The 12841-nt window shown below is 32.1% G+C and overlaps 1 protein-coding gene across 1 annotated transcript in view; it reads right to left on the bottom strand.

Moving 5' to 3' along the window:
• Positions 1-12841, bottom strand: part of LOC134692728 (TELO2-interacting protein 1 homolog) — a 45537-nt gene that overhangs the window by 28754 nt on the left and 3942 nt on the right. Inside the window, exons 2-9 of the mRNA XM_063553232.1 lie at positions 12130-12327; positions 10957-11096; positions 9465-9540; positions 7845-7996; positions 7280-7398; positions 5968-6061; positions 4690-4870; positions 1647-1855 (exon numbers count right to left, since the gene is read on the bottom strand). Of these exons, the coding sequence (XP_063409302.1) occupies positions 1647-1855; positions 4690-4870; positions 5968-6061; positions 7280-7398; positions 7845-7996; positions 9465-9540; positions 10957-11096; positions 12130-12327 (1169 nt within the window). The remainder of the gene's footprint in view (positions 1-1646; positions 1856-4689; positions 4871-5967; positions 6062-7279; positions 7399-7844; positions 7997-9464; positions 9541-10956; positions 11097-12129; positions 12328-12841) is intronic.

Genomic DNA, 12841 nt, shown 5'->3' with positions numbered 1-12841 from the left:
AAGTTTGGAAGTATTTGGCCCAGTAGTTTCAGAGGAGAAGATTTTTGTAAAAGATAACTAAGATTTACGAAAAATGGTTAAAAATTGACTATAAAGGGCAATAACTCCTAAAGGGGTCAACTTACCATTTCGGTCATGTTGACTTATTTGTAAATCTTACTTTGCTGAACATTATTGCTGTTTACAGTTTATCTCTATCTATAATAATATTCAAGATAATAACCAAAAACAGCAAAATTTCCTTAAAATTACCAATTCAGGGGCAGCAACCCAACAACTGGTTGTCTGATTCATCTGAAAATTTCAGGGCAGATAGATCTTGACCTGATAAACAATATTACTCCATGTCAGATTTGCTCTAAATGCTTTGGTTTTTGAGTTTTAGCCAAAAACTGCATTTGACCCCTATGTTCTATTTTTAGCAATAGCGACCATGTTTGTTGATAGATCAAAACTTAGGATACAATTTATAAACTACATACCCTAAGGAACATTCAGTTAAAGTTTGGAAGTATTTGGCCCAGTTGTTTCAGAGGAGAAGATTTTTGTAAAAGATGACTAAGATTTACGAAAAATGGTTAAAAATTGACTATAAAGGGCAATAACTGCTAAAGGTGTCAACTTACCATTTCCGTCACGTTGACTTATTTGTAAATCTTACTTTGCTGAACATTATTGCTGTATACAGTTTATCTCTATCTATAATAATATTCAAGATAATAACCAAAAACATCAAAATTTCCTTAAAATTACCAATTCAGGGGCAGCAACCCAACAACGGATTGTCTGATTCATCTGAAAATTTCAAGGCAGATAGATCTTGACCTGATAAACAATATTACCCCATGTCAGATTTGCTCTAAATGCTTTGGTGTTTGAGTTATAAGCCAAAAACTGCATTTGACCCCTATGTTCTATTTTTAGCAATGGCGACCATGTTTGTTGATAGATCAATACTTCAGATACATTTTATAAACTAGATACCCTAAGGAACATTCAGTTAAAGTTTGGAAGTATTTGGCCCAGTAGTTTCAGAGGAGAAGATTCTTGAAATAGTTAACGACGACAGACGACGACAGACGACGGACAACGACGGACACCAAGTGATGGCATAAGCTCACTTGGCCCTTCCGGCCAGGTGAGCTAAAAACTTTAACCAGAGTGAATGTTCTGTTTCCCCGCAGAAAAAACTAAGTCCATTTAAAAGTAAAATACGGAAAAAATTGATTTATATTTTTACAAAATTTACTTCTGGATACTATCTTATGATCATAAACAAGCTTCTGTCCAAGTTTGGTAGAAATCCAGTATAGTTTAAGAAAGTTATTAAAATTTCAAAAACTTTAACCACAGAGTGAATATTTGTTGACGCCGCCGCCGCCGACGGAATGTAGGATCGCTTAGTCTCGCTTTTTCGACTAAAGTTGAAGGCTCGACAAAAATGTGTTACTGAAACATGTTTTATTTCTATAAAAATTAGTCTTAGATAAATCTGATAGTGCATGGAAAGAAAACAATCAAGAGTTTTAAATTATGAACGTTGAACCTAGTCACAGTTAAATGCGACAAAAAATAACCCTTCTGAAATAATTTTCAATTTTATTTCAATAATAAAAGATTTCTTTGAAGTGGCAAGTCAAACTAACCTGATGCCCTTATTAATCTTGGCAGCGATACTGTTAGCTGATGAAGATTCTCTTCTAACATCTCCACCAGAGGGCGACAGTCATGTCCAAGATGAGAGCTACTGAATGATTCCAAAACTTTTCTACTGTACAGAGCTACATGGGAATATTCGTCACCAATAAGTCCAACTAATACTTCTAGTATGGTTGGGATACAATCCTTCAATGATCTGAAATGACATAAAAAGGGGAGATAATTAACACTGCAACTACAGCATTGACTTTTTTTTATATCAGAACTATTGAAAAGTTCAGGGGTAGTTGTTGAAAAATGGAGCCTGAAAAATTACATCAAAGATATTTTTCAATGCATCCTCCTAATATCTAACACAAGCAAATTAACCAAAGGCAATGATTTAAAAATATTTTCACTTTAAAAAAACATTTGACCAACTCAACATGTTTAAAACCTACCTTTAAGGGACATCACTAATAAATTGATGGTTTCATGCAAACAATGTATTGGTAAGGCCTAAATTAAAATATTGTTTGTTTGCCATTCTCCTACCCAGAATTTTTTATGTGGGTAGGTAGGTAGGTAAATTATTTTATTTTTTTTCTGGAAAAATATTTTGGATGTTTATATAATAGTATGAATGAAAGGAGCCGCGTTCATCTTTTATCTCTGCATATGCATGCATTTATGTGTCACTTTCTATAACCTTCACCTCTTATATATTCTTTTATATGTGTATATCTGCTCTTTTTTTTTCTCTATTGTGTTCTGCTAGATATATTCACTGCTATTATATATGCACTTTTTAATCCTTAATCACCCACTGTAGTGTGCTTTCTGGCTTAGTAATACAACTGCACGTGTCATGCTGTTCTATTTGTAAATTAATATTAAACTTGTATACCTTCGAAACATTTCAATGCACTACCGCCACAGGGCTCATACTACTTCAGAATTATATGGGGGAGGTGAATTCTCTTTTTGAAACTGATAGGGAGAAGTGGTGAGATTTGAAAGAGAACTGCTCATTCGCGCGGTGCGCTACAATGTTTGGATTTTACTATAATAAAAGGGTCATATGTAAATAATGTTCTTTTTATATTGTTCAATTCATATCTGAGTATACAATTAAAGTAACATTTCATATTAAAAGTTGTTAAAGTTTTACTAAGGTTCTTGTGAGAAACTACCAACTAAATATTTAATATCTAGCACTAAAAAAAAAAATTTTTATTTTAAAAAATGTAAAGAAATTATAATATATCAATTACAATTTAATTCAGAACTATCTTGTGTATGAAATTCTGTGTTTCTCATAAAAAAAATATAAAAGTTATTAAGCTGGGCCAAAATATATTGATATTGATACATGTAGTAAAATAGTCTCAAAGTTAAGCAACTTTAATCAATAGTTTGAAACAATCCATAACAAAAATAGGGAATTATATACACCAATCAATTAGATGAAACCAAAAGTCACTTAATGCGTGTGGAATACGTAATTTTCCCCTTTGGGATCAATATTTTTCTGTCAGCTGTTCCATCTGTGCGTCCGTAGTAATTATTGTAAAAGTACGAATTTCGGTCATAGCTGGTCCGGTTCAGATCCGTAGTATATAAATCGGTCAATGGCGGACTATTGCAAGAAAATTTACAAAAATAAACGATGTTTGATAAGTTATCTGGTTATTTGGAAAGGATAATGACGTTTTTAATGCAATTAATGGATTAAACATTTACTGGAGGCAACTTTTAACACGTTTAAATGAAGTAACAAACTTATATTGCCGGCGAAACTTAGGTTGATGTACGTTTTCTAGTAACAATCACCGGAACTTGCGGAAATGCACGAAGTGATAAAAAGATGTAGTTTTATCAAATAGCCTGATACACACTGCAAAGACTACCGGAAATCAAAATCGCATGTAACACGGAAATCAGCACTCGATTCTAAACCGCAACAGGCAAAATTCCGGAATAAAAAAAAAATGTTTTCAAAAACGTCAATAAAATTATTTGGGTCGCGGCGATTTTTTTTGGTCGGTCGGCTGACAGCAAACAAACAATATTTTAATTTAGGCCTAACAACACTGCATTCATTTCTTAAGTCATCATTGGACTCTTATGTGTAAAAGGAATCAAGAAAAAACCCACTGTAACAGTACTTAAGTTTTGTAACCTTGATGGTGGTATTAAATAAAATATCATTATTAAGAGTTAAGGAAGCTCGCTTGTCAAGTTTGGAATTTTGGTAAGATTTTAGGAATCCTCTGGTTTTATCCATTTGAATGCCTTAATAAATTTGCCCGGTAACCCCCATATTTCTTTTTATAATTCTTTTACATGTATAAAGATAAGCTTTCTTATAAAATTTTAATTATTTTTTAATAGTTTTTGAGGACTTAAACTTGTCAATGATAAAGCTATGAATAGTCAAGAGAGAACATTTTCCCGCAAAAGTTTCAATGGCTAATATCTCGAAAACATGCACGGTGACCTATATATTTTGTTTGCTCTTTTGATTCTTTTATTAATCTACTATCAATATATTCTAGTGTTTTGAAAACATAATTACTATGAAACTGAGAAGCCAGCTCCTTTAAGTGAATAATTCTCTCAAATACATGGATGCTGAGCAACATAATGCCTCCTTATTGCCTTCCATTAATGAGCAAAACCCATTCCATGACAACATGACTCCATATATCTTATTACAGTAGAATGCATTGAGTGTGTAGGTAAAGGTAGAATCTTTACTTAACTAGCTCAATCCTGAAGTTATTATAAGGATATGTATACAACCCTCCATTAGGAGTAGTCTAGTCCTACAGACAGATACATTGGTTATCTGTCCGACTAGTCTACTCTAAAAGGAGGGTAGCTTATCTAACTTAATAATGTCTTCGTGGTTCAGCTAGAAAGCAAGCTAACCAAAGATACTACCTTTAGCTACACACTCAATGCATTCTGCTGTAACTGGGATAATTTTTAAGCTTTTGGAAATATTCAGTCAATTATGTATATGAGGTCAATTTAGTTCAATCTTACTTTGAACAGTGTTCTAGTAGTCTGGCTGCCCATTCAACAATTGCCTGTCTAACTTTCCAACTTGAATGACTTTTGACCTTTGCTATCTGCTTGACAAGGACAGTGAACTTTGACCCAGTAAGCTCAACCCATTCTTTGTTCCTTTTCACTATGAGATTTTGTAATTTACCATCAAGTTTGGCTGAAAAGAGGTGAAGCAAAATTACAATGAAACATTTATAATCATTTGATACTGGTAATATGACTTATACGACTTTTTCATTTGATGTACTGTTTAATTGCATCTAGTACCCAAATTGCACCTATTCAACATAAACAGCTGTGAAATTCTTAAAAGTTTTCTTTGAGACTAAACAATTTGTATTTGGATTATTTGACAATATACATGTCTTACAAAATAGGTGAATATATTAAAATATACACTACACGTTCAAAATTTATATATGAAACTTTTCACTGGAAAAGGAAATATCCAAAAAGCCCCCATGCGACGTTCACATTAAGTCATCTTATAAAGATGAACAAACAAAAGATATGTTACAAATATCCATTTTTTATAAAATTAATAGTGATCTTGCACTAATGTCAAATTGTTCTAAATATTTGAAAAAAATAAAACAAAACATCTTTTATTCAATTTATAATGATGTGAATTTAAGCCGGGATGCAATTTGGGTACTCCTCGTATCGAAATTATGGATAGTTTGGAGGTCAATTCAAACCCATTTTTCGATGACTTAATATGGATTAAAAATCAAAATTGGTGTACCTATATTGTATTTCTGGAAACAGCTACAAAATGAATTTAGAATGAAAATGTTTGTCTTGATCATAAAAAAACATAAGGTGCAAAATAGGTGCAGCTTGGGTACCTTAATGTTAGGCTTTATAGACAAAGTTACTTCAAATTTTGTATTGTTGTTAGGATGGTGTACAAGGGCAATAAATAAGTAAGTAAGCTAGGATAAGTGAAAGACAGTTTTCTTTTTATAATATTTTGTATTTTGTCATTTTGGAATCACATACATCTTCTTTAAAATCTATCAAAACTGTTTGGGTTGATTTTTGGTTCTAGCTTTTATTTTTTTTTTGTCCTAGCTTTTATTTTTTTGTCCATGCTTTTATTTTTTTGTCCTAGCTTTTATTTTTTTTATCCAAACTTTTATTTTTTTTGTCCTAGCTTTTTTTTTTATTCAAAGTTCATCAACAAAGACAACTATTTCAGCAGTCTATCTGTGACATATAAAGAAATAATCATTCTTAAATCTGTAATCTTACAGTTTGGGTTTATACGACTCCTGATTTGAGCCTCTTCTATCAATTTGTCATCCATTACCATGGTTACAATACTAGCCCAGGTCTTCAGTGCAGTCTACAATATAATTCAAAAGTAAATATATATACAGGACTAAGATAGTATACTTATCTGTGAAACAAAATTTCAGTAATGTTAATCTACAACAACAAAATTATTTCAACTACTGTGGATTTCTAATTATTCAATAATTCAATTTTGGATGTAAAGCGTCTTCTGATTGGCTGACATTATTTTGTTATCAGCCCATAGACATAATTTAGCCATGTGACCGTGACGTCATCAACGTTTTTCATGGTTTTTTACGGTTCAAACTGGAATTTAGAATTAAATTATAAGAAATGACTAATATTTTTTCTGTCTATTTGAAATAACATAAAAAATGTGATGCACACTGTTAAATGACCCGCTACACGCGTAATTCAGTGTGCACCACATTTTTTATGGTATTTCTTCATAGACAGAAAAAATATAACAGTCATTTTTTAAATAATTTGTAGGCTTGAGCGCAGCGATTGAAAAAAACACGAAATCAAATATCCGTGAAGACACAAGTTTTCATCAATTCACAAAAATTGATACTCACTAAAATAAATGAATCCACAGTACAAAATGTATATGCAGCTACAAAATGTAATAAAAGTGCTTGTGAGCACTTTAGGTTAAAGATTGCTTTCACTTTGCAATGTGAACTTTAAAGTAAACAGTGTATTCCAAATAGAATCATATATTTAAACTAGAGTTATCTTCCTTTGTTTATAATTGTACATGTGTTATTCAACTAATTTTTCATGAGCATGACTTTTCTGACAATTCTCAGTAAAATAAATTGGAACCTTTCCTTTTTTAAGGGAATTCCTTTTGGTACAGATTGAGGTATGGAAAGAGGAGGACTACTAAAGTAAACACATTAAAAAACACTTGTCAGTAAATTTTAGAACTATTTAACATATTAATCTGATTTGAGGTCACTATTATCATTAAAGCAAAAACACAGAGGTAGCCAGCAATATGTTCAATATCGTTACAGCTAGTATAGCCACTATATCTTAGATATCTATCTATATTAAACGATATGCTACCTAGCTATCTTAACAAAATTACATCATAAGTAATAACCTTCTGTACACAATTTTCTCTAGTTAGCATGATTTTTTTATGGATATGCAATACTTGTTAGAAGCTAGGCTAGCTATACATTCAATAGCCAATATCTAATGTATGTAGCAGCTATGATATTAAACACAACCCAGATTATATAAAATAAATCCTTACTATAATGACAGTCTGTCCTTGTTTAGAATCTCCTGTGATCACCTGACACAAAGTAATGGACACACCAGGCAGGAATGATGCAAAAGTATCACCTAACATTGTCTTAACTTTGGAACAATCTGTAAAAAAACACATATATTTAATCAAAACAAGATCCACTTGGGTGCAGCAAGCATGTATCCCTTAAAATAAAAAAAGGGGTTCAAAGAAGTGCATACATGTCCAAGACCAAACAAGATGTTGATATTGACAATGATTTCGAATCGATATAGACAAACGAATACAAACAATCAAAAAAAGATCATCACTGTAATTAGTAAAATCAGAAGCTTTATTTACCCAAGTAATTCAGTTGCTATATTCCGTTCACTAAAATCACTTTAATGGTGATTTGTATTTTCATAATAGAGTTCAGGCTTCTCACATGTATATTATATCATTTTGAAATAATATTTATAGATATAAGTACCATTTACCAATGTAAATTACTTACATTTGAATAAAAACTATGTACATGATTAATGTGCCAACTTTTTTTCCAGTTCATGTTTTTCACTTGACTTACATTTTCCGTCAACTTGGCTGATTTCTATCAAACACTCCATAGCTTTGATTTTCAGGGCTCTTGATTTCTCTTTTTCAGCCAAATTCAGGAGAATTGACACAGCATGTCCAAGAAATGGTAAACTCCATGGTGCATACAAACTCTGTATCATACTGTAAGAGATAAATATATGATCTGGGTTTAAAAGAAATCAATATTATGCAAATGAAAACCAATATATCTATTAACCTACTCTTAAAGAGAACATCTTCATGTAAAGTTTGTTTGAAAATTGATTTGATAAAAATCCTACAAAGCATTCAATTAAGGGGTTGATCTAAATTTGCAGTCACATCCCCCCTCCCCCTCCCCTATGAAATTGCGAAAATTTTGTTTTTAGAGAACTAATTTATTCATCCCCTATTAAACTTGAAAAAAATTGTATCAGATTATATTACCTTATACCCCATGAAAGTCCAAAATTTTGTTAGAAATATTTGAAGCTAACAACAACAAAATAACTCTATCCTTAAACAAGAGTGCACACACTGAAATGTCTCGCCTTCCTTACTAATCATTGATATTATGTTGATAGTCCTAAGAATAAAGCTTTATTATAACTTTCACATAAACATAACATTAACCGAGATAGCTAAACAAAGACCAATGAACTATGAAAATGAGGTCGCGGTCATATTTACCATGCAAGGCAGACATGAACAGCTAACAATGCTTCCATACAACAAATATAGTTGACCTATTACTTATAGTTTAAGAAAAATAGACCAAAACACAAATACTTAACACTGTGCAACGAACCATGAAATTGAGGTCATGATCAAATAAAACCTGTGGGACTGACATATAGATCATAAAATATTTCCATACACCAAATATAGTTGACCATTGGCATATAATATTAGATAAAGACCAAAACTCAAAAAATTAACTTTGACCACTGAACCATGAAAATGAGGTCAAGGTCATATGATATCTGCCCCCTAGACATGTACACCTTACAATCATTCCATACAACAAATATAGTAGACCTATGACATAAAGTAAGAGAAAAATAGATCAAAACACAAAAACTAAACTAAAACCACTGAACCATGAAAATGAGGTCAAGGTTAGATGACACCTGCAAGTTGGACATGTACACCTTACAGTCCTTCCATACACAGAATATACTAGCCCTATTGCTTATAGTATCCGAGATATAGACTTGACCACCAAAACTTAACCTTGTTCACTGATCCATAAAATGAAGTTGAGGTCAAGTGAAAACTGTCTGACAGGCATGAGGACCTTTCACGTTATGCACATACCAAATATATTACTTATAATAAGAGTGTATTCAACATTACAAAAAATTTGAACTTTTTTTTCAAGTGGTCACTGAACCATGAAAATGAGGTCAAGGACATTGGACATGTGACTGACAGAAACTTCATTACATGAGGCATCTATATACAAAGTATGAAGCATCCAGGTCTTCCACCTTCAAAAATATAAAGCTTTTAAGAAGTTAGCTAACACAGCCGTAGCCGCCGCCAGATCACTATCCCTATGTCGATCTTTCTGCAACAAAAGTTGCAAGCTCGACAATAACAATGAACATATTCAAATAAGCATACTAACCTGTATTCGGATTTCCTTACAAGAACCATCAATGTCTGTACAATGACAGTCTTCAACTCTTCTGATAAAGGTTTCACTGTAAATAATCGAATAATTATCAATGTCTGAACAATAACAGTCTTCAACTCTTCACATAAAGGTTTCACTGTAAATAATCAGAATAATTATCAATATCTGAACAATAACAGTCTTCAACTCTTTTGATAAAAGTTTCACAGTAAATAATCAGAATAATTATCAATGTCATGTTCAACTCTTCTGATAAAGGTTTGACTGTAAATAATCAGAATAATTATCAATGTCTGAGCAATAACATTCTTAAACTGTTTTGATTAGGATTTCACTGTAATTAATCAGAATAATTAATTCAATGTCTGTACAATAACATTCTTAAACTCTTCTGATTAGGATTTCACTGTACATAATCAGAATAATTATTAATCTTTTAACAATAAGTCTTCAAATGTTGTTGTCTTTATGTAAAATGAATTTGACAAGGTCATACCGTTTAACACAGTCCTCCATGTATTTGATTGAGCTGCATCGGATAGAAATGGACCTAATATGTACATGTACAATCCTGGTTGATTATGGAACATTCAAATACAAAATAAAAGATGATCTTTTTCTTTTTGAAGATTGTCTCGTAAAGATTCGATTTTCAAACAGATACAGATTTTACAGATATTTTTCAACCCAAATTAGATTGATATTCAATTGCATAAGGTCAATTTTTATCAGCTGCAGCTAATTTTTAGTCACTCACCCCTGGACATTAAAACAATATAAACTTTAATAATGCTAATTGTAGGTTAAAGGTGACCCATATTTTGAAAGGATCTTGATTTAATATTACTATCCAAGAAGCGCTAATTGAAAAAGAAACAAGAATGTGTCCCCAGTACACGGATGCCACACTTTGACTATCATTTTCTATGTTCAGTGGACCGTGAAATTAGGGTCAGAACTATAGTTTGACTTAATGCTTAAAAATAAGAAAGATCATATCACAAGGAACATATATACATTGTACTAAGTTTCAGGTTGATTGGACTTCAACTTCATCAAAAACAACCTCGACCAAAAACTTTAACCTGAAACTGGACAGACGAACGAAGGAACGGACGAACAAACCCACAGACCAGAAAACATAATGCCCCTCTACTATTGTAGGTGGGGCATAAAAATTACATTAGAAAATATACCCCTCAGGTTTAAAAATGGCACACTTGACTGACTAAAATAGGATAATGTCTCTCACATGTTCCTAGTTTGCTTACTCTGGATTGATAATATATCATTATAACGTAGGATACCAAATTTTGTGTGGGTTTCATGGGAATACTTAAACAACAAATTCAAAAGTTTAAAGAATTTCAAATTTCATATTTCATATGCAGAGATTGGCAAAACCATGTTTCAAATATCCATGAAAATGCAAGTTTTCCCACGTAAATAGATGAATCCATAGTAACCTACCACTGTTACTTACCTTTACCAACTTCTGCAGGTGAACTAATGGTAAGACAACATGTGTTAAAGATATCCTGAAACATCTCCCATTGGCTAACTCTTGTTTGAGACAGGACTTTCTCAATACTGGTAAACACATCAACATACAGTTCATCTGGACTGAAAAAAGTAAGTATACAATTAATATAAATATGCTGCCATTTGGTAAATTTGGTATACATGACAGGTTTTTTTTCCTAGAGGTGTAGCATGATTGCAGATAAGATAACTATCCAACAGAGTTCAAATGAAACAAATTTAAGCATTTATAGGTCACTGTATGACTGCAAAAATTAGTCCAATATACTGGTAATGGCCCAAACATGACAAAACTTGAAACAATTCAAATAAAAAAAAAAAACCAGGGTTACCTAAAATTACTTGCATTTATCATGGTTAGTGAAAGCTAGTTTAAACATATCTCATATAAATCATAATCTCTCATACATTATGCTCTGTTGACAGGATTCAAAATCATCAAATCAAATCTAGATCCATTGTGTTTCGTTTTTGTATAGATGATAGACTGTTGGTTTACCCGCTTGAATGGTATTACACTAGACCTTAATAGCTTCCTGTTCAGTTCAGGCCAAGGCTCCATGTTGAAGACCGTACTATGACCTATAATGGTTTACTTTTACAACTTGACTTGGATAGAGAGTTGTCTCATTGCCCCATTATACAAAATTGTCTTATATCTAGTTACTCTGTGTTCTAAGGATTCAAAATCGTTCCATTCAATTTAGATCCATGGTGTTTCTTATTTTTAATGCATTTGAATGGGGACATATAGTTGGAACCCCCTTTTGTCATGGGTTAGGACACCCCCCCCCCCCCCTTTTTTTAAATGGCTGGATCCGCCCCTGTACTTACTATTTTTTGTCCTGTTTTAATATCAATCTGAAAGGAGACAGAAGGGCATGTACTTACTATTTTTTGTCCTAATATCAATCTGAAAGGAGACAGAAGGGCATGTACTTACTATTTTTTGTCCTGTTTTAATATCAATCTGAAAGGAGACAGAAGGGCATGTACTTACTATTTTTTGTCCTGTTTTAATATCAATCTGAAAGGAGACAGAAGGGCATGTACTTACTATTTTTTGTCCTGTTTTAATATCAATCTGAAAGGAGACAGAAGGGCATGTACTTACTATTTTTTGTCCTGTTTTAATATCAATCTGAAAGGAAACAGAAGATATTCCTGTAAATCTTGTATAACTGTCCTGTCCACATTGGTCAGGGCTGTATTTATTGCTTGTACATTCACCCTTGTATGGTCTTTTGTCAGCTGGACACATAGTGGCCGTATTTTGTCAAACACTTTCTTCCTTTCAGCGTTTGGACATGCCCTGAAAATATAAAAGGTGAATATAAAAAAGTTAAACCAAGACTGGAATAATGTTCAATAATCATTGATAGTTGTAGCTTGGAAGAACATCAGGTAATTTCAATTTTCAACTGGATCAGGAAATTTATATGCCCTCTCAAGTTCTCAACTCAGCTCAAGGTCAGATATGCTTGCTTATGAGAATAACTCTTGGACTAAGTCAGAAAATGTTTAGTTTATATATATGTTCTGTTTATATTAAATATTTTTTGCAGTTTATATTTTTACAAAAATTGCAAAGACAGGAGTAGCAAACATTTAACTGTTAATTTGATACATGTATGTAATAATATGTGTTTGCACTTGAAACTGCAATAAACTCACAATTGTGGTGATTGCATAAACACACACAACAATTTATTTGTATTATGAATTTATCACTTTAGTTAAAACAAACTGATCGTCCACAAAGGCTAGTACATGTAGCTATATATATGTATGTAACATCCAATTCCAAAATTAGATTTTTAGTGTCT

Source organism: Mytilus trossulus, chromosome 12, assembly GCF_036588685.1.
Source record: "Mytilus trossulus isolate FHL-02 chromosome 12, PNRI_Mtr1.1.1.hap1, whole genome shotgun sequence".
Lineage (NCBI taxonomy): Eukaryota > Metazoa > Mollusca > Bivalvia > Mytilida > Mytilidae > Mytilus > Mytilus trossulus.
The sequence above is the reverse complement of the archived record's forward strand: the minus strand, read 5'-3'. Positions and strand labels throughout refer to the sequence as shown.